General features: G+C 52.8%; 7 protein-coding genes across 7 annotated transcripts; 3 read left to right on the top strand and 4 right to left on the bottom strand.

Annotated features, from left to right (window-relative positions):
• Positions 1 to 51: 51 nt before the first annotated feature.
• SETTUDRAFT_23452 (uncharacterized protein) lies at positions 52 to 405 on the bottom strand (the record flags this gene model as incomplete). Its single annotated transcript, XM_008031879.1, has 2 exons — positions 52 to 91; positions 197 to 405. The coding sequence occupies 2 exons, from the start codon at positions 403 to 405 to the stop codon at positions 52 to 54; spliced, it is 249 nt and encodes an 82-aa protein (XP_008030070.1).
• Positions 406 to 1,340: 935 nt separating this feature from the next.
• On the top strand, positions 1,341 to 2,579 carry SETTUDRAFT_157053 (uncharacterized protein; the record flags this gene model as incomplete). The annotated part of the gene is made up of 3 exons (XM_008032294.1): positions 1,341 to 1,386; positions 1,437 to 2,333; positions 2,386 to 2,579. 3 exons carry the CDS (start codon positions 1,341 to 1,343, stop codon positions 2,577 to 2,579), a joined length of 1,137 nt encoding a protein of 378 aa, XP_008030485.1.
• A 1,775-nt stretch (positions 2,580 to 4,354) lies between these two features.
• Positions 4,355 to 6,560, top strand: SETTUDRAFT_165653 (uncharacterized protein). Its single transcript, XM_008032295.1, has 6 exons — positions 4,355 to 4,671; positions 4,783 to 4,847; positions 4,906 to 5,160; positions 5,220 to 5,894; positions 5,947 to 6,190; positions 6,247 to 6,560. The coding sequence occupies exons 1-6, from the start codon at positions 4,558 to 4,560 to the stop codon at positions 6,445 to 6,447; spliced, it is 1,554 nt and encodes a 517-aa protein (XP_008030486.1). The 5' UTR covers positions 4,355 to 4,557; the 3' UTR covers positions 6,448 to 6,560.
• Positions 6,561 to 8,114: 1,554 nt separating this feature from the next.
• SETTUDRAFT_165654 (uncharacterized protein) lies at positions 8,115 to 9,507 on the bottom strand. Its single transcript, XM_008032296.1, has one exon. The coding sequence runs from the start codon at positions 9,336 to 9,338 to the stop codon at positions 8,226 to 8,228; it is 1,113 nt and encodes a 370-aa protein (XP_008030487.1). The 5' UTR covers positions 9,339 to 9,507; the 3' UTR covers positions 8,115 to 8,225.
• Positions 9,508 to 9,926: 419 nt separating this feature from the next.
• Positions 9,927 to 12,312, bottom strand: SETTUDRAFT_122496 (uncharacterized protein). Its single transcript, XM_008032297.1, has 4 exons — positions 12,027 to 12,312; positions 11,222 to 11,972; positions 10,924 to 11,175; positions 9,927 to 10,873 (listed from the first exon to the last, which is right to left on the bottom strand). The coding sequence occupies exons 1-4, from the start codon at positions 12,293 to 12,295 to the stop codon at positions 9,941 to 9,943; spliced, it is 2,205 nt and encodes a 734-aa protein (XP_008030488.1). The 5' UTR covers positions 12,296 to 12,312; the 3' UTR covers positions 9,927 to 9,940.
• A 232-nt stretch (positions 12,313 to 12,544) lies between these two features.
• On the bottom strand, positions 12,545 to 17,876 carry SETTUDRAFT_173906 (uncharacterized protein; the record flags this gene model as incomplete). The annotated part of the gene is made up of 6 exons (XM_008032298.1): positions 17,687 to 17,876; positions 17,463 to 17,636; positions 17,206 to 17,412; positions 17,064 to 17,152; positions 14,555 to 17,017; positions 12,545 to 14,509 (listed from the first exon to the last, which is right to left on the bottom strand). The coding sequence occupies exons 1-6, from the start codon at positions 17,829 to 17,831 to the stop codon at positions 12,545 to 12,547; spliced, it is 5,043 nt and encodes a 1,680-aa protein (XP_008030489.1). The 5' UTR covers positions 17,832 to 17,876.
• Positions 17,877 to 18,060: 184 nt separating this feature from the next.
• Positions 18,061 to 19,096, top strand: SETTUDRAFT_165656 (uncharacterized protein). Its single transcript, XM_008032299.1, has 5 exons — positions 18,061 to 18,366; positions 18,420 to 18,499; positions 18,552 to 18,677; positions 18,726 to 18,805; positions 18,852 to 19,096. Exons 1-5 carry the CDS (start codon positions 18,294 to 18,296, stop codon positions 18,910 to 18,912), a joined length of 420 nt encoding a protein of 139 aa, XP_008030490.1. The 5' UTR covers positions 18,061 to 18,293; the 3' UTR covers positions 18,913 to 19,096.
• Positions 19,097 to 19,371: the final 275 nt, after the last annotated feature.

Below are 19,371 nucleotides of genomic sequence, written 5' to 3' on the forward strand. Positions count from 1 at the left end.
AAGAATACCGACAATACCCCCTCTAGCACCTCAACGAGAGGGCTGCACACATTAGAGGTGGCGTAAATCGGTTTCTCGCGACGTGTTACCCCTATATCTGATAGAAAATTGACGAGTTTTGATGAAAGATTTCTGCTTAAAAGTTGGTGTGTGTGTGCTTGCTTTTTATTCCCCCCCAGAAAACGCAGGGACGTACCATGCAACACCAGGGTAGCGATTAATCCACCACGTCCCTCCAATACCTGCCTGACGGTCAAAAACACGAAATTGGTCTGTTCCAAGCTGCTGCTTCAATTGGCAGGCCGCGGCAATGCCCGACGCCCCGGCGCCGACAATAACGACGGGGTAGTACGTATAGGCATTTTTGTCGTAGCCGTTGACTCTTCGGATCGAATCTGTAATCATTTTGGCGAGTTGGTTGGGAGAAGGATCGACATGCAACGCGGGAGAAAGTTGGGCTAAAGTATCGTTGGATGGAAGGTCGGATGGTTCAAGTATGCAGCAGTAGTTGTGCTGCTTTAGCCGAAACCTTGCAACAGGCTTAGGTCCAGGGTTTTCAGGTAATAAGTCTACGTGTTCCTGTTCAGCAAAGGAAGAATGGGCTGATTCCTGGGGCTGTTGGGCGGTGGAGCACGTCTTTTGTCGGCTCCATGGACTGTTTCGACTAGGTGATGCAACTCCAGCGAATGGATGGCCAAGACTTCCGTCTCGGTATCCAATCGAAATTGTCAAAGTGCTCGGTTGCAAGGTGCTGACAGTAAAGTTACGTGTTAATCCTCAGCTTACGTTTTGACACAGCAACGGGCTGAGGGACAGGCCCGGCTTTTAACTGCATCAGGAGACGATTCGGTATTGTGGACGCTTTCGGAGCGGAACCTCGGTAGGCTCCACTGGAGCTGCCACGGACAAGGGGGGGGAGGGGGGAACATCTCTCAGCCTGAAGACGAAAAATGCGAACCATAATAGGTTGCCGAGGCGCACCTGAGCGTCAGAGCCGTGTACTTGTACTTGTGCTTGTAGGGGCAGGCCTTTTCCCCGCAAAATCGACGTAATCCCGGAAGAAGAGCAAGTGCCGAGTCGGTCGAGAGGCAGAGTCGGGTGCCGAGATGATGTTGGACGAGGCGCTGTCACGTGGCTACGCGGCTGGGGCACGGACGGCGCGAACCTTGGCTGCTCGCGACCTTGGCCTCATTGAGGGTATCGAGCCTTCAGTCTTGACCTTCACCACCGACAGGCCAGAGCTGGGTGGCAGAGGCCCAACGCTTCCAACGATATCATGAGTCGGCTCTGAACGGCAAATCTGGTTCCTGAAGCTCCTGGCCCGGGCTTACATCAGCGCGATGAACACTATCGACGGCTCAGACCGTCATGTAAAGACAGAAGAAGGCAAGACTTGTCGACCATGGACCCGTGGTATCGCGGCTAATGCCTCCCAGCACCTCCGCCTTCGCTGCTGGCCATTGTGCTGGATACCAACCCACATGCCTGGGCGCACCTATCGTCGACGCTCTCGCTGTCGGCCGCCCTGGCCAATATCCTGGTCTTTATTAACGCGCACCTGGCGTCCGGCAACACCAACGAGGTGGCCGTCATCGCATCGCATTCGCACAAGACGACGTTTCTCTACCCATCGCCGACGAAGCCGCAGCGGCAGCCACGCCATGGCGCTACCAATGGGGACGTGGAAATGAATGGAAACGGGAATGGCCATGGGCAGCATGCGGCTGAAAGCGCGAACAAGTACCGGCCGTTTGCTGTAGTGGAGAGCACGATACTGCAGAACTTTGTCAAGCTGCTGAACGAGACCAAGGAAAGCCACCTGGAAGCGACGCCCACGACACTGATCGGTGGTGCGCTCTCTCTAGCGCTTACGCACATCAACAAGCAAACTATTCTACATGCGCCAACGGCTGCCTCTGCCGAGAGTGCTTCTCTCGCAGCGCTCGCCGACTCGGAGAACACGCACGTCGACCGAGTGTCCCTCACGTCTCGCATCCTCATTGTATCTGTGTCTGGCGACCTAGCCAATCAATACATACCCGTCATGAACTCGATTTTCGCGGCCCAGAGGAAGCGGATACCCATCGACATCTTGAAGCTTGCTGGTGACACGGTTCTGCTGCAGCAGGCGAGCGATGCGACGGGAGGCGTGTACATGAAGCCGGAGCGGCCAGAGGGTCTGCTCCAGTATCTGATGATGGCATTCTTGCCCGATGTGACGGCAAGATGCAGCCTGGTGGTTCCCAGCGCTGGCGGAGTTGATTTCCGGGCTGCGTGCTTCTGTCATCGAAAGGTTGTTGACATTGGCTTCGTGTGCAGTGTGTGCTTAAGCAGTAAGGCGGGCTCCCTGGACGTGGCGTTGCGGGAAATGCTAATGTGGCGTAGTCTTCTGCACGCCTGATCTTGCCGAGAACCTGTGCCTCACATGCGGTTCTTATCTCTCGCTACGAAGCGCAGTGACCAAGGCGCCGGCGCTGATTCCACGGAAAAAGAAGAAGAAGAAGAAGAAGGCCGGGATGGACTCTGCGACACCAGGGGCGAATACTCCGGCAGGGTCTGGGACTCCTGTGCATCCTTGAAGGGCGAGGCTTTGGCAGGTTTACAGCTATCATTGACAGTGCATGATTTAGCGCGACCCAAGTGCTGTGAAGCGTGCATGCATATCTGCGACCGTTTGTTCGGAGCGTGGTGCGGGCTAGCTCGGGAGAGGAATGTGGGATACTTGGCCGACGGGCAGACGGGGCTATCAAGGGGACTCGACAAAGGCGGCTCAATCAGATTGGCAGTCGGGCAGACAAGGAGCCAAGATAGCGCGTGGCTGCAAGGCAACGGAACCATGGTGCGGTCTGGTCGCTGGCGTGGATGCATGAGAAAAAGGGTCTCGAATGATTTCGCCTTGGGACCATGGGCGGGTTGGGCGTGGCTAATTGGCCAAAGACATGGGCTGCGGGTGCTCTGTGAGAGGTGCAGGATTCAACGTCATTTCTGGCCCTTGTCTGGAGAGGGCGTGTACATGTACGTGTAGACTAGCGACATGTTGGAGACCAAGCTCATCAAAACCAAAACCCTCGCCGCCGTAGTACAATCACACATGGCAGGTCGCGCGCAGCTTCTTCGCTGATCGCATAGCTTGTAGCGTCGTTTGGGTGGCAGTCTTGGCCGCCATGGCCACGCGTGTCCGAGGTTTCAGGCTGTTTGGCAGCGGGCTCGCGTACCAATGGGTGTAGTGCAGGTCCTCAGCTATAAGGACCCCTGCGTGATAGCCGTGTAGTGTATACTTTACAGACAAGACTCGGGGGCAGGCATGGGCCACGGTGGCCGTGACATGGGGACGCGTGCATGTCAGGGCCAGAGCGGGGCCACAAAAGCAACGACGGGCGTCTGCACGACGGACGGTTTGGGGCAGACGAGGCGAGCGAGGCTATGATGCAGCACGGCGGTATTGGTATCGGTATGATGATTCGCAAGGGGGGGCTTGGGGAGGCGTGGGAGGCGGAGGAGGCGGAGGCGCGAGAAGTAAGTGAGAGATAAGGAACGGGCAAGCCACGGCGGCGGGTTGGCCCCCCTCCCCCCCTCCCATCCCCCCATTCCCCCATTGCCATTCCATTGTCGCGCAACCAGACGACGACGATGTTGACGACGAGGCGTCTTGTGCGGAAATTAGACCCTTCCCGGACACGACGTCCAGGTGCATCCATCTCCTTTTATGCCAAGTGCCGGGCTGTGTGGGGGAGCGCATGTGCTTAGCACACGTTCGATGTCTCTCTGATCGCCGCCATCTGTGGGCGACGACGGCCGCGGGCGCCGGCGGGCCTATCAGCCCAGGCCTTGTTATCACCACCCTTGCTCCAGCTGTTCGAGCACATGTGTGTGTGTGCATGTTTCGGCGGGCGGGCGCTCCCCCTGCAGGCGCTGGCCCTAATGCCAATGCCATGGCAATGGTGGTGATTATTTTTTGCTTGCCGTGGCTGCAATATCGCCTGACATGCATGCAATGCCACCACCATCCACTCGCTCGCTCTCGCACTGGCACTGGCTCTCGCTCTCGCACCACAACCGTCCAAGCGTCATCGCCTCGCCTTGTCACTTGCTGCCGGAAACGGGCCCTCTCTCTGTCCCTCACCCTCGCCAGTAAGCAGAGAGTCCCGCCGCCTATATACCCACTCGCACTGCATCGCTGCCCCGTCCAACGCGCTCCCGCCTTCCTTTCTTTGCTTCTTCCCGCCCACTCACTTGCTTTCGCCTGTCCCCGTCTGCCCATCATCATCATCATCATCCTCACCATCATCTCGGATCGCCGCCCTCCACCACCTCCTCCACCACCTCCTCCACCACTTCCTCCACCACCCCCTTTGCAGCCTTTCCGCCTTTTAAAACAGATACGCGTCTCCAAGACATAGACGGCTGGGAACCGCCCGCGCGCCCTGGGCACAAGCCGGACGCTGCCAATATCACCCTGTTTAACTCACGTATATACAAACATATATATCCACGCCCGGACTCGAAACACCCGTCGAACCCGACGCGAACCCGAGTCATAGTCGCACAAACTCCAGCATGAATCCCGTCACGTCGGGACAGGATCCTACCGTCCCTCTGGAGCCTTTTACCAACACCACCAGTGCCACGGGCGGCGATTCGAGGTTATACAATCTCAATGTCTTCTACAGCGTGAGTGTTGCTCTTGGCCACCCATCAACCAGAAAAAAAATTACCTACCCTACCATGGTTGCGGCCCCAAAGTTGCTGGTGGGGACGCGGGGCTAATCTGGACCTCTCTAGTCGGGCGATATCGCCTGGATGATCACATCAACCGCCCTCGTGCTTCTCATGATCCCGGGCGTAGGGTCAGTCTTCTGTATTGCCCAGACCACCAAATGCACCCTAGACTGATACATCGAGCAGCTTCTTCTACTCGGGCTTGGCGCGCAGAAAATCTGCACTGTCGCTGCTATGGCTGTCGGTCATGGCCACGGCCGTTGTTTCCTTTCAATGGTTCTTCTGGGGTTACTCGCTGGCCTTTTCACACAAGGCCGGCAAGTATGTTGGCGCGCTCGATAACTTTGGCCTCATGAATGTCCTGGGCGCCCCGTCGGTCGGAAGCCCGCGTATCCCTGATCTGCTCTTTTGCGTCTACCAGGGAATGTTTGCCGCCATTACGTATGTGCCTTGAATGTTGATACCCAGTGCCGCATACATACTAACATGTGCATATGCAGTGTTGCACTTGCTGTTGGCGCCGTGGCCGAGCGAGGACGCATCCTCCCGTGCATCATCTACATGTTCATCTGGACAACCATCATCTACGACCCTATTGCATGCTGGACATGGAACCCCCAGGGCTGGGTCTTCAAGATGGGCGGCCTCGACTTTGCTGGCGGAACCCCCGTGCATATTGCATCTGGATGCGCTGCCCTCGGCTACTCGTACATGCTGGGAAAGCGAAGTGGCCACGGGACCCAGGAGCTCAATTACCGCCCTCATAACGTCACCCACATTGTCATCGGCACCGTGTTCCTCTGGGTTGGCTGGTTCGGCTTCAACGCCGGCTCAGCGCTGTCGGCTAACCTCCGCGCCGTCATGGCGGCTGTGTGCACAAACCTTGCCGCTTGCGTCGGCGGCATCACATGGTGCCTTGTCGACTACCGCCTGGAGCGCAAATGGTCCACGGTCGGCTTCTGCTCTGGAGTCATTGCCGGACTCGTCGCAATCACGCCTGGTTCCGGATACGTGCCTGCCTGGGCCGCCGTCGTCTTTGGTGTCTGCGGAGGCATTGCCTGCAACTACGCTACCAAGCTCAAGTACTTTCTCCGCTGCGACGACGCTCTTGACATTTTTGCCGTCCACGGCGTCGGCGGCTTCATTGGCAACATTCTCACTGCCTTTTTCGCTGCGTAAGTCACTGATAGTATGTAAAAAAAATTATGCCAAGCTAACATCCCACAGTGACTACATTGCCCATCTCGATGGCTACACCGTCATCACAGGCGGCTGGCTCAACCAGCACTGGGTTCAGCTCGGCTACCAACTCGCCGATTCGTTTAGTGGTGGTGCTTACTCTTTCTTCGGCACCTGCATAATTCTTGGCGCCCTGGATTTCCTCGGCCGCTTCATGCCTGCCCTGCGTCTGCGCGCCACCGAGGAGGAAGAAGCCGCCGGTATCGACGATGTTGAAATTGGCGAGTTTGCCGTGAGTCCTCTTTTTTTTCTCGACCATGTTTCTGTATACTAACATAGACATGGCAGTACGACTACGTGGAGCTCACGCGCGAAATCAAAATCCCAGACGACGATGACGATGACGAAATCATTGACGAGAGCGTCTCGACTCACGGCCTCGAGGGCAACGGCGCTGGCATGCCCATTTCCAATCACAATCAGCATGAGAAGAACCATGGTTCCATCGATTCGTCTGGTCAGCTGGCAGAGTGGGCGCATAGTCATTAACATGTGGCTTTTTTTTTCTCTTCTCATGTCATCTGACATCTAATACATGCTAGTGTTTCTCTTTTTTTTGTTTATATACCATTTTATCTATCTATCCATCTACCATTTTATCTATCTATCCATCTACCTTTTTATCTATCCATTCATCTATCTACATGAACGAATCTTCTTTTTCAAGAAAGAAAGAAAGAGAAAGAGTTGAATGTCAAATAATGATAGATGTTGTTATTTTCTTTTCCCAAAGAATTCTTGTTTATTATATACCATTTTATGATTTTCTAGTTTTTCGCCAAGGACAAGGGGTATTCACTTCTCATTGTTAATCGACAAACTTGAACAGGATAGTAGAAGCCTGTTCAAGTTTGTCGATTAACAATGAGAAGTGAATACCCCTTGTCCTTGGCGAAAAACTAGAAAAAATTATATATCATTTTTTCTCCGCTAAGTTGCATGCTTTGGCTTCAATCAATCAATCTATGTACATGTCTAACCCCCCCCCCTTGCCCTTTTCTTTTCCACTCCACTCCACTCCAGTCTATTCCATTCCATTCCATTCCACTCTATTTTTCAATCCGTTTCCAACACCCAACCTACCCCAACCTAACACTGCACCCAACCCAGGATCTTGATTCCATGTTCGCTACAGCAATGGAACACATGAAAAGAAGAAGAAGAAGAAGAAGAAGAAGAAGAAGAAGAAAAAAAACAGGGCAGAGGGAAATATTCTCAGTGTAATTCTCAGTGTAACTGTGTATGTTGGAATATCTATGTATATGTTTATGTTTATGTTTCTATCTATGTTTATGTTTATGTATATGTATATGTTTATGTCTATGTGTACGTGTATGTATACATGTTTATATATATATGTGCGTGTGTATGTGTATATATATATGTATATGTATATCTACAGCTGTCTCTGTCTCTAACTATGTCTAGCTCCATCTTTCTATCTATCTAATGTACATACACACACACACATATATATATATATATCCATCTATGCTTATACTCGAGTACATGTATGAAATAGCAATAGCAATAATAATAATAATGGTAACAATGATAGTAATAACAAGCAGCAGCAGTAGTAGCAGCAGTAGTAGTAGTAGCAGTAGTGGTGATGTTAGTACCACAAGATACACACACACACACAGAGAGAGAGAGAGAAAGAGAGAGAGAAAGAGAGAGAGAAAGAGAGAGAGAGAGACGCACATATGCACTTTATATTATTATAACCTAGTTATTTATTATTATAATTTACCTTTGAGCCTTATAAAACTACCTACATTTCTACTTTGACCTTTTAACTAGCATTGTGACCAACTACCACTACCACCACCACCACTGCCACTATCCTCTCTCTCTCTCACACACACACACACACACCACCCTTAACAAGCCTTTTGTTTTAAAATTTCCCTCTCTCTGTCTTCTCTCCAACCCATCCCTACAGGCAGCCAGATAAAAAAACATCATGACAGTGCCTTTTTCTAGAGGTAGGCAGGTAGGCAGGTAGGTATTTGATATGATGTGATGTGATGTGGCCCTGACACAAAATCTTCTTCTTGTTGTTTGTTTGTTTGCTTGCTTGCTTGCTTGCTGCTTCCCCCCCCTGCCATACACAATGCAAGAAGAAGAAGAAAAGAGCAGAAAAAAAAAGAAGAAGAACATATGGAGCTGTACAGAAAAAAAAAGAGAAAGAAAAGAACAACTCCCCACACGCTTGGTTTCCAAAAAGGAAAGGGGAGAAAAAAAAGGGAGAAAAAACAAGCCCTTTAGCCCGCTGCTGCTCCAACACCATTCGTGTCCATGGGACTGCCGCCTCCACCAGCGTTGGAGCCATTTGTTGGCCGTCTTCGTGCTCGGATGGCCTTCTTTCTTCGCTCTGCCGGTGTGCCCTTGCCTCCTTCTGCCACATCCACCATGTTGAGATCATCATCATCAGGCCTATCTGCATCTTCGTCGTGTTCTTCCCAGTACCTCCTTGTCTCGTCCAGTTCCGTCACGTCGGCAGGCCGCATCCGTAACCATTTCATCCGAGGTCCTGACCGTGCGCGCTCGCTGACGCGGAAGCCGTAGATTCGTGGCTCGTATATACTGCCCGTGCCGAGCCCAGGTGCGAGGTTGTGCGGTGCAACGCCGTTTATTGACGTGACATTCGAAGGCGTCGTGTTTCGCGACTTGCCGTCGCCGCTTTGCGATTGTAATTGTTGTAGCGCGTCAATAGTGTTGGACGTGTTGTTGCGCAGCCCGCCGCCAATGTCGAGGTCGGTGAACGTCATGAAGAAGAGCGAGGGAAACGTCGTGCCAAAGAATGCGCCATCGACGGTTTGGAACCGCGAGTTGGGTGGCGTGTATACGTCCAAGCACGATGGGCAGAACAGCTTGACCGTTTCGTGCCCGGGGCTGTCGTTGAGCCCGACGGGGAGTACTTTGCACGAGTTGCAGTGCACACGTGGGCATGTGCCAAAGTGCTGAAGCTCGTACTTCTCGGCCATCTGTTGTATACCAGGTCGCGAAGTAATGTACCGTTGATGTATGAGTCCGTAGAGAAGCTCCGCAGAGCTTTCAATCACGCTGAGGTCGGACGCTATCCGCAGGTGCCTTCGATCGCCTGCGCGCCGATAACCCGGTGCCCGTTCATCGCCCAGGACCTCGTCTTCCTCGTCTTCCTCATCCTCTTCCTCTTCGTCGTCCTCGTCATCCTCGGGTTCGACATCCAGGATCATCTCCAGCGCTTCCTTGTACATGGGCACCTGTGATTGCAAGCCTGTCAGGTTGAAGTCATCCTCGATGAAGTCCTCCGACACCTCAGCAAAGTATTCGTGGCCTAGCAGCCCGCAAAAAGACGCGATCCACGACTCGGTCACCTGCGAAGACGACGACATGTTGCCTGTTGTGTGTGTAGGTCGGTACTGCTATCTAGGCGGGGCTCGAGGTGCTGTGCGCAGTCGCAATGCGTGCGTGGGTGCGTTGCAAGGGACGAGGGGCTCGAAAATGCGAATGTGGGGGTAACGGTCTGTTGTAGTGATGAGAGCCAACAGCGGGGGGCTCCAGGCGGCTGGTGAAGGTGAGGAAACGGGTATTGCTCCAGAAGCTGCGCTTGCAGCCTTATGATCGCATGTGTGTTGGTTTCGGGGTGTGGGACGAGGAAGGAGTCGGCGGTAGTCGTAATCCAGATAAACCCGGTGGGGGAGGGGTCGAATGAGCGCAAAGCTTGACGCTAGGTGCGATGGAGTCTTTTGGGGCTAGTTGGATGTGCCTTGTCGGTGTGGTCAATTCTCTGAGCGCCCCAAGTGCATGGGTGAGGCCGTGTTTGGACAGGTGAAGATTAAAGGTTGCCCTGGCCGCCCGAGCTTAGCGATCGTGCAGGCCACGTGATCTCTCACATGCCCTTCCTGCTTGTTTCACCGCTTGTCACACGGCAGTCATTGGACAAACGAGACAAAGTGAAAGTGTGTACTATTAAAAGACATACGGCTAGAGACTTCTAGAACAACTCTCTCATGATACGTGCCAGTTCGTCATTTTCTTGCCCAAACCCGTTTACAAACTCCCCATTAGCGCTCGAAATCTCGCCCGACGATCCTCCAAATCCATTGAGATTGAAGATGCCACCCGCAGCTTCAAACAAAGTCGTAAGGTCACTCGCCATTCCGTGCGGCGTATCTAGCGTGTTCCCGTTGCGGCTATTGGAGAAGAGTGCCAGCTCATCTATCGAATGGCCTGCCAGGCCTGCCATGGCTACAGCGGCAGACGAGTGTGCATCATGAGTGTCCTCGTTGCGTATGAAAAGCCCAATGCGCGGCCCGACCTCCTTCATCGTCTTTATGGTCCTCCATAGGCGCTTCGAGACGTATGAGTTTGAGGAAAGGCCTCGCACAAGATCAAGAGCCATGTAGAACTCATCTCGGGATTGCTGGCTAAACTCGGCTGGTGCGTGGGCGACAGCAAGGAACAACACTGCTAGCGCCGATATGAGAAAATAGTTGAACATGGTCTGCTGACATCTGTAAATGTCTGATGTCTGATTGAGATATGTCAGTATCCGAATCGTGTCCTTGGCGACCTTGACGACAACGTGTGCAAAATCCAAATTCTCCATAATAGTAGTTACGGTGTGCAACACAGGTCTGTAGATTAGGATCCGCATTTGGTTCGCCCGAAGGTAGAGTACTACTTGCAATCGGTGGACCAAGCGTGGCGGAGGGTCGATTTGCCTACCGCTATCAGGGTGGACAAACTTCAAAGACTCTGGGATGCTGCGGTGCCAGTTGAGGACTTGAAAATCCAGGAAGGAAATGTCTTCCTTGTTAATCTTATCCTGGTGCCCCACGTCAGCAACCGACCGCCATACCTTTGATCCGATGATCGAGTAGGCGATCATCGCGTTAAGATATGGGCTGGATTCGTGAGATAGATCCTGATTGTGTCAGATACTGTATTATATATAGAGCCCTGATTATGACATACCGGCTTGGGCACGTTGCTTTCAATGTCTGAGTCTTGCAAGGCAAACGGCATTCCCGTCCCAAAGCTCCAGCGACGATCAAGAACGTAGATTGTCCAGAACGTGCGAATTGCCACCGCTTGCTCTTCGGGATTGGGAAAGAGAGACGAGTAAGTATCCCGGCGATGCAAGCCCATTTCGAGGCAGTGTCGCGCAGCCAGCCCGCTTATTCGCCAGGCCATTCCTTCGTCATCCCGGGTAAAGTGGTACATGGCCTAATGCTATGAGCATGGTTCAAATCGATAAGACGGCTTTACTCACCGTAAGAACCAACAGGTTGATGCTGTGAAGACTGACAGGCTCAGACAAGGCCCTGTCCACAACCCTGTGTACGTTTGCAAACAGCCTCTCGCCCAGAGGGTCTTTCCCCCCGCCTTCCAGCACCAAGGTAATTGCAAGCACCAACTTCAATGTACTGATTTGTTCGTCCATCATTGCATCTGAGCCAGGAAGGGCACCTTGCATGAGACCCGACCTGGTTGCAGCCTCTACAAAAGTGAACAGCATCTCGGTATAGCGCAGCATCTTGTCGATTTCCAGTATCGGATACATGACGCCCATCTCTTCGTGATAGACATGGACCAAGCGAACAGCCTCGTGTTTCGAAATGGCCCATATCGGGTCTTTGTCCACGTGCATCGGCCGTTTCGACAGCATGCCGTTGGGTGCAGAAGGCGATGCCCTAGGTGTTACGTCGCGGGTCATCTGGCCCTCGTCGTCTCCTTCGTCGCCAGCGTTTATTCCCATGGTTTTCAGGCTTGATCTCGCGACCCCGACATTGAAAGCATTTGACGTTGGCCCATGGAAGCGAGGGTGTTTACTGAAGGACTTGGACCGCGATCGCGACGGCTGAGGCGGTAGCATGGGCGTCTGCTGGTAGTCTTGGGTGAATGGCGTTTCGATTGAGCCATTGCTGTGGAGGTCGACTTGGGTGCGAAGGTTGCTGATGTTGTGGAATAGGTCGTCGACTTGCTGCTGAAGTGAGGTTATATGCGCGGACATCTGCTTGAACCTCGGAAGCTGTCAGTCGCGCTGTTTTTGGTCGGCGCTCGTATCCCATGCTTACTCTTCGCTTTCCTTGAAGTTGTTACAGCAGTTGGGCGAGTACTGGCAGTCCAGGCTGAGGTTTCCGCAGCGCTGGCAGGGCGTCTGGCCATTGCACTTGATCTTCCGGCGCTTGCATTCATTGCACGCGATGGAGATGTATCTGTTGCGCTTGGCCCTCGGCTGCGCAGGCGCATCGTCGCTCTTCCGCTTCGCATTGCTTCCAGAGTCGTTGGAAGGGCTCAAGGCGTCGGTCGCGTTGGCCTTGTCCGCTGGCGTCGTAGAGCTCATGGCTAATTCCGCGCGCGCGCTCCAGTTCCGCCACAGGAAGTGGGCACAAGTTTGACAAGACGTCTGGAGTCGCGGTCTGTGCGTCAGCCGTCGGCGCTTGTGCGGGGAGGCTCAAGCCATCCGCTTTGCCTCTGATGTGATTCGTTGCAGCGGCACACCCCGACATTCATCATTCTGGCCGGCATCTTATCCCGGGAAATATGTAAATGCTGTACGTTACACTGGAAAATCTTCTACATGATACCATCTCTACCTCTGATTTGATTCATCTTCCAGACCAAACTCGTCCGCAACCACGTCCGCCAGCCTCGACAAAATCTCAAATGCTTCTCCATCATGTCGTGCAACTCGTGATGCCTTGATCAACAACGGATACAGCCTGTGGATATGCCGTCTGTTGTCTGACCTCACCCCTGGAGCGTTGGGTATGGCTTGTGGCTCACACCGCAGCTTGTGCAGCTCGTTCAGTACGAAAAGTAGTTCGCGTCTTTGGGAGTCGGGCGCAGGCATACGCCCTCGCAAAGGATGATCTGCTATGTAAGTCTTGAGCGGAAGTGCACACCGGAGAATGAGGTATGGGGCAGCCGCCTGTGCCAACTTGACGTGTTCGGGACTGCTTTCATGCACGGCGACGAGGTTGAAAAGCTCAGAGAGACATGTATAACCCATCTTTGGTCGCCATGTGCACCCAAGCTCGGCAGTCTGACCTAGGCGAATTTTGTAGAGCTCTTCAAGTGGAGCAGTAGCCACATCAGGCAGTTCTCCAGGCAAAGGGCTGTGTATTAGAGACGTTTTGAAGAGATTGCAGGTATAGGTCCGTCGAAGGTTATCTGGAAGCGATGTAGAGCCGAGAGGAATAGTAATGAGCTCCCGAAGCTGTTTAAATGACTCAATATCAAAGTTCTCGTCTTTCTCGAGAGACACGGGAGCGTCGGATGATAGTTGCGCTCGAGTAATGTAGTGAGCGATATCAACTAAATTAGCCCAGATTTCCTTGTTGGAGCCAAGATGTGACAATGCCGGCTTAATAATAGCTATACTTGTCGTCGTGGCTTTCTGCCATAGTGATGGTGCTTTGCCTTCCCGTTGCCAGATGTACTTCTCTTGTATCGGTCGTGCCAAGCTACTCAAGGCATCAGCAAATGCGCTGCTTGTGTAGATTGCTTCTTGATCGATATGCTTGATAGCCGTGTCTTGCAGAAGGGTCATTGAAGCTTTCGATAGTGCGACAAAGGTCGGTCCACGTTTGTCAGGAGACTTGGCCAGTGAGACATAGGGCAGTGTTATGAATCGACCCAACAATCGTATCAGGTACGATGGAATCTCTGAGCCTTCTGTCTTGACTATTGACAAACACTCCAGGACCCGACTCTGGAGGACGGTCATACTATCCACGTCAGAAGAGTAGGCAACTTCTTCTGAGTTGACAACACAGGCTTCCAGATTTGCCAGCATCGAAGGCAATTCCGCAGCAAGTGGTTGGTCGGCAAGATGGTACATTGCTTTGAATGCATCTGCGTAGGCTACAAAAGCTTCCTGGCTATCTTCCTCGTTGTCATCTTGCCATGCATCGTGTGATGGGAAATAGCTCTTCCAAACTACCGCCGTCTTCAGCAATGGCTCGATATTCCATGTAGGGTTGCTTTCAGTTTGAGAAAGAACGCCTGTGATTGTGTTGAAAACCGATGCTCCTAAAGTATGCGAGCGGTATTCAAAGTACCGCTGCAAGAGGTCAAGTAGTTCAGACCATGCATCTCCAAGTTGAGACGCATCCAGTTTCTCCATGTAAGTGATGTTTAGAATGCTCACCGTCTGAAGTACGGCTTTTGTGGTTTGTCCCCAGTCTTTCAAAAGATCTTTCGGTGGTGACTGGGCGCGAACTTCACGCTGTACCTCCAAATTGGCCTTCACCATGTCGAACAATATGGCACAGAGGCAGAGCAACCATGCTTGCGAGGACAGCTGGTCGGAGCAGTTTTCAAAAATCCTCTGGATTGTTTGAATTGCAGAGTTCCGGACTTCAACGCGTTCATCTACAGTGATGGTAGAAAGGTGCAACAACACTTGGAGCCATAGCGCGGAAGTTGTTCCTTTCTGCGAACTTGCAAAGACAGCAAGCTTGACTTCGTCATCCTCACCCAGTATTTCTGGTAATGATGCGAGATTAGTCTGTGATTGCAAGTAGTCCGAGACGTTCCAAAAGAAGGTGATTGCCTGAGTATTGTTAGAAGCGAAGTAGATACACATGCAATGACTTACAGTTAGGGACATGTTGAGGTCCTCTTTCTGAGAGCAGAACCTACGCAAAAGCTCCAAAAGCGTGGAAAGGCAAGCATCTGGGACGACACTCATAAAATCTGAGCAGATAAGGCTGACTGTTACAAATGCTGATCGTGCAAGAGACCTCGATATAACATTTGGGGCATTATTCGTGCGGTTGTCAGCCTCAGAAACCTCTGAATCTTGATTTGGTCCTTGTGTAGAAGGCTTTGTCGTTGCGAATGCACTCATTAGGCTCTCGATGACAGAAGCCCAGCCAGCGACCAACGACTCGCCGCAATGCTCGATCACGCTCTTGAGTGCTTCCAGAGCGATTTGATGGACTCGTATATCCGTTTCGCTGACGGTCTCCTCATGAAGTCCATCGTAGCGATACAGGTGTGCAATCTGTGTCTGTAATGCAGCGAGGATGCGGGCCTGAATCTGTTCGCGCTGTTCATCAGCCATGGAAAGTTCAGCAATATCTCGGACAGTGCGAGCTAGAATGTCAGCGGCAAGCAACCTCGTGGGCGCTGCTTTCTGCCTGTCCGTAGAAAACCGTACAACTTCCTTGACTAAGATATCCCAACCGCTTTCCGCAGGATCGTACTGGGCTAGCCTGCCCTCATTCAGAGTTGCGAGCTCTCCAATCTTGTTTAAAGCAAAGGCCGAATCGCGAGAGTTTGCTTCGGAATTCATGGAGATTCCGGACGCGCTACCTAGGCGCCGCTGGTGCATAACCTTGGGACGACTGGACGTTGTGGGCGTTCTCTGGCCACTTTCCTGCGGCGTGCTATTGAGAAGGGAGCACAACGCTTGCAACACTTCTGAGAACGACTCATTGGGGAAATCAACGGTGCTCTCAAACAGTCTGCGAGCTGCACTCTGTACAGCCGAGGTCTCTGCCTCTAGCTTCTCAGCATTCCCATCTCCATCTGCGCGGTTGGCAAGTCCAGATCCACGGCTGCTGGCCTGGCTCGCTAAGGCCATGACCAGATCGGCTACTTGTAGTGTCTCGAAAACGATCGACCATGCGGAGTTGAGGGTCGGACCCAGTGCAATCGCCAGGTTCAGCAAAGCCCTCAGACACAGCAGGTTCCGAGGACTCAACGTCGGTATTGCCGATTCGTTCAAAGAACTTTTATTTTTGTCTACTGATATTGAGCTTTGACTCACGAAGCTGTCTACGCTGAGCATGGCTTTGGCATTAGCGAAAACCCCGGGTTTGTCGGCCGTAGTTGATGTTGGCTGAGACATGTTTGCCAGCAGCAGATTTGATGGGACTGCTGCTTTGCCCATGGCCGTGAGGAATGCATCCCGTGGTGTCGAGAGTCTGAGCAGTCCGGCGACCTGCGTAAACTTTTGTATCGATCGGACTAGAGCACGGTAGTAGTCGTTGTCGAGCGCAGCATTGAGAAATGTCGAGCATGTGGCAAGGACCGCTGGCCAGCATTCCGTGACCAAATTGGTTGATGTCTGTACAGACGCGTAGGCAGAGTGCTCGGTCAGGTCAAGGGGATCAACGGGTATAGTTTTCTTGCGGAAAGACTGGGTTCTCAAAAGCCGGCGAGAGCCTTCATCCGGCGTGGCACCTTCTACATCGGGCTCGGTTGAGTCCTCAGATTTGTTCTTTTTCCGATTCCGACCTTCGTGGTGTACGGTTAAAGGAAGGACGAACTTGGCCAGACTCTCGGAGATGTTGGTGATACATGTCAAGACCAGACTATAGATATAAGTATCGGGCAAGGTAGGGGGTTCGGACTTGTCAAGATGTTCAATGCACGGAGTTTTCAGGGTGCTCCATTGCGTGCTGATTCCAAAGAATCGAGTATTGTTGCTGTCACTCGCAGGACCACCTATAACGCCAGCTAGGGCACCTGCTTCAGCGACAGCTTGATCAGAGAGCGCCGGCTTTCCATCCTCAAAACCAGTGACTGCTGTTGACTGCTGACCTAGGCCAATGACTGCAGGTTTCTCAGCTGCAAGTCGTACGAAGGCGGCCAAATTGTCACCAAAAACATTCTTCTTTTCGCTTTGTGCGTCAAATAGTGCATAGATGGCCAGAAGCAGCTTAGAATCGGCGTAGATGCTGCGAAATACCTCTAGACAGAGTGCTCTCTTCCATGCCTGAGATGCCTCTGGATCGAGCATGTGATTCAAAAGACCGAGTGCGATCTCGCACTCCGAAGGAAGTATATCAAGATGATATCGAATAATCAGATGGAGTATCCGTATGATGCGTACAGTTACTGCAAATGATAGGCGGTCTGATAAGGAGCGGATAATGAGCGGCATCAGTTGGGACCGCACGATATGTATCTGTTCCGGATGTGTTGTCATGATTGCGTTGTGGTTTGACAATACAGCCTCTATTAGCTCCAGTGTCGAAGCCGGTGGTAGCGCAGAAAATCGCATGAAGACGGGCTTTTCTCCGACAATTAGTGAAACAAGATCGGTGAACATCTAGTCGTGGTTAGAAAGACCAACACTACACGGATCAAAAACAGACCTTGTAAGCATCATTCGCTGCTGGCCTGACCGAGACCTGTCCATCATCTCCTTTCACTTCGGTCACCGTGGGAATCTCTAGAGCCTTTTCTTTACAAGAGGTCAGTGCACAATAAAAACCGAAAAGCCCGGCCTGATCATACCGTCTTCGGATGCGACTCTGTCAAAAACAACAATGACAAGCTGTTGCAGTGTCGCAGCTGCCGTGTTGCTTACGGCAAAGTTTTTCGCGCTCTGCAGGCTTGAGCAGATTTGCAGAACAGATGAGAGTGCATCACCGCGTATCTCTGCAGAATAGTTCTGGAGCAGAGAAGGCAGTGCTTGCAGTATCTTCAACTGGATGTCGTGGCCTAGTTGCATCAGCCGAATGCACGTGGTTCCTGGAGCGGGCGAACTCTACTCGATGATACCGACTCGCGAAGTGCATCCAGAACCTCGGTCAGTCGTTCCCGTGGCAAAGAGCGTGTAACACTAAGTCTCTGGAGGCACGAAACTCCCGTGGATGCGAATTTGGCATTGTGAGTACTGCAGGCAATCAAGAAGGGAGAGATGAAGTGAGGGCGCCGGGACAAATCTTGGACGCGGTCAACACATGAGGGCCTGACGGGCAGCGAGCTAGCTCACCGGCTGAAAGCTGGGCCTCTGAGGTATTCGAGAGCGATTTGAGGTCTTTCAAGGCTGTCTCTGCCGCGTTGCGTAGTTCGGTGTTCTTGCGCTTCGCGTCCTGGATGAGGTTGCCTAGTTCAGCTGCCAGAATTTGTGCCGTCATCCTCTGGGAATGCGCCGGAGCATCGGGACGGGCTGTGCAAGCAAAGGAGCGACTTTTGGGAATCCAAAACGCGGGAGTGGTTGTTGTTGCTGTCGGGTCGACTATGAGAGGCAACGTATAGAGGCCGCGTAGCGGAGATGGCCAAGCGATGGGATCCCTGCTGGTGTAAGGGAAGTCAGGCCCTGGCCCGCTTTGCCTCGTCATATCGTCGCCGCTAAGTAGCCGATCCCGCCAGCGTCTTGAGACCAGCAGCAATCGCCTTCACGTCCGACCGCGTCACAATTGCGCCTGGGTATAGGTTGGCCCGGTAAACGCCTGCACACACTGCCAGCGACAGTCTCGAGCGCTGTTCTCGTCTCCTCACCGCCGCCGCCGCCGACCAATACGTCTCTGAGCGGGGTCCATCCCACTTCCTCACGCGCCCACACCTCCGACGACTACTCACGTACCAACACCGCAGCAATGGGCGCCAAGGTTCCGCGCAACTTCCGTCTGCTGGAAGAGCTGGAGAAGGGCGAGAAGGGGCTTGGTGCCGGTACGGTAGACCTGTCACATGGCCGTGGAGAGCGCGTTGCTGAGCATAGACAGAGGCTTGTTCATATGGTCTTGACAACGGAGACGATCTGTTGATGTCGGACTGGAATGGCACCATCCTCGGCCCACCCCATGTATGCGCTGATGCCCCCCATGTGCCATGTTGCGTATTGACGAGGTGCACAGAGTGTCCACGAGAACCGCATCTACAGCGTCTCGATCCACTGCGGCCCAGACTACCCCGACACGCCTCCGGAGATTAAGTTCACGTCCAAGATCAACCTGCCCTGCGTCAACCCTCAGAACGGAAAGGTAAAGTTGCGCGGCGGCAGCGTCAACGGCGCAGGCTGACAAGGCTAGGTCGACCCGACAAAGCTGCCATGTCTGGCTCAGTGGAAGCGCGAGTTCACCATGGAGACCATACTCATCGAGCTCCGAAGGTGGGAAGACCGAGAGGCAGATGAGATCAAGGCTAATATGCACTAGATACATGGCGCTTCCTCAGAACAAGAAGCTCCCCCAGCCTCCTGAAGGCACAACTTTCTAGCCATACCCCCTTCGTGTGGGCTGTCTCGAGGTTACAGTCAGAACAGAGATGTGACTGGACGCCGAATACAAATGTACGACGGGAACGCTGAAGGTGCATCAGACGGAGTTATGGTCTGCTAGATGAGCCAACGATCTAGCAAAGTGACTACTTAGAACTACGAATAACATGTTTTATGAAACGCTGCATTTCCTCTCTCTCTCTCTCTCTCTCTCTCTCTCTCTCTCTCTTTCCCACGTTTGGGCATTTGTGCTGAGCCGTGTTGGGCACCTACAGTTACACATGGCCGAAGGAAGTGGAAAGACATATATCTACGCCTCGAGGGCATTGGCAGTGAAAATCCAGCACACCATTCCAACCATGTGGCAGATTTGGGTATCGGACCACCACCCAGCCTGTTCGAATGTTGTAGGGCCAATGGCTAGCACGTGACCCTGTGTCATACCTCGTCGAAAGTCT

The sequence above is a fragment of the Exserohilum turcica genome, assembly GCF_000359705.1.
Source record: "Exserohilum turcica Et28A unplaced genomic scaffold SETTUscaffold_7, whole genome shotgun sequence".
Taxonomy (NCBI): domain Eukaryota; kingdom Fungi; phylum Ascomycota; class Dothideomycetes; order Pleosporales; family Pleosporaceae; genus Exserohilum; species Exserohilum turcicum.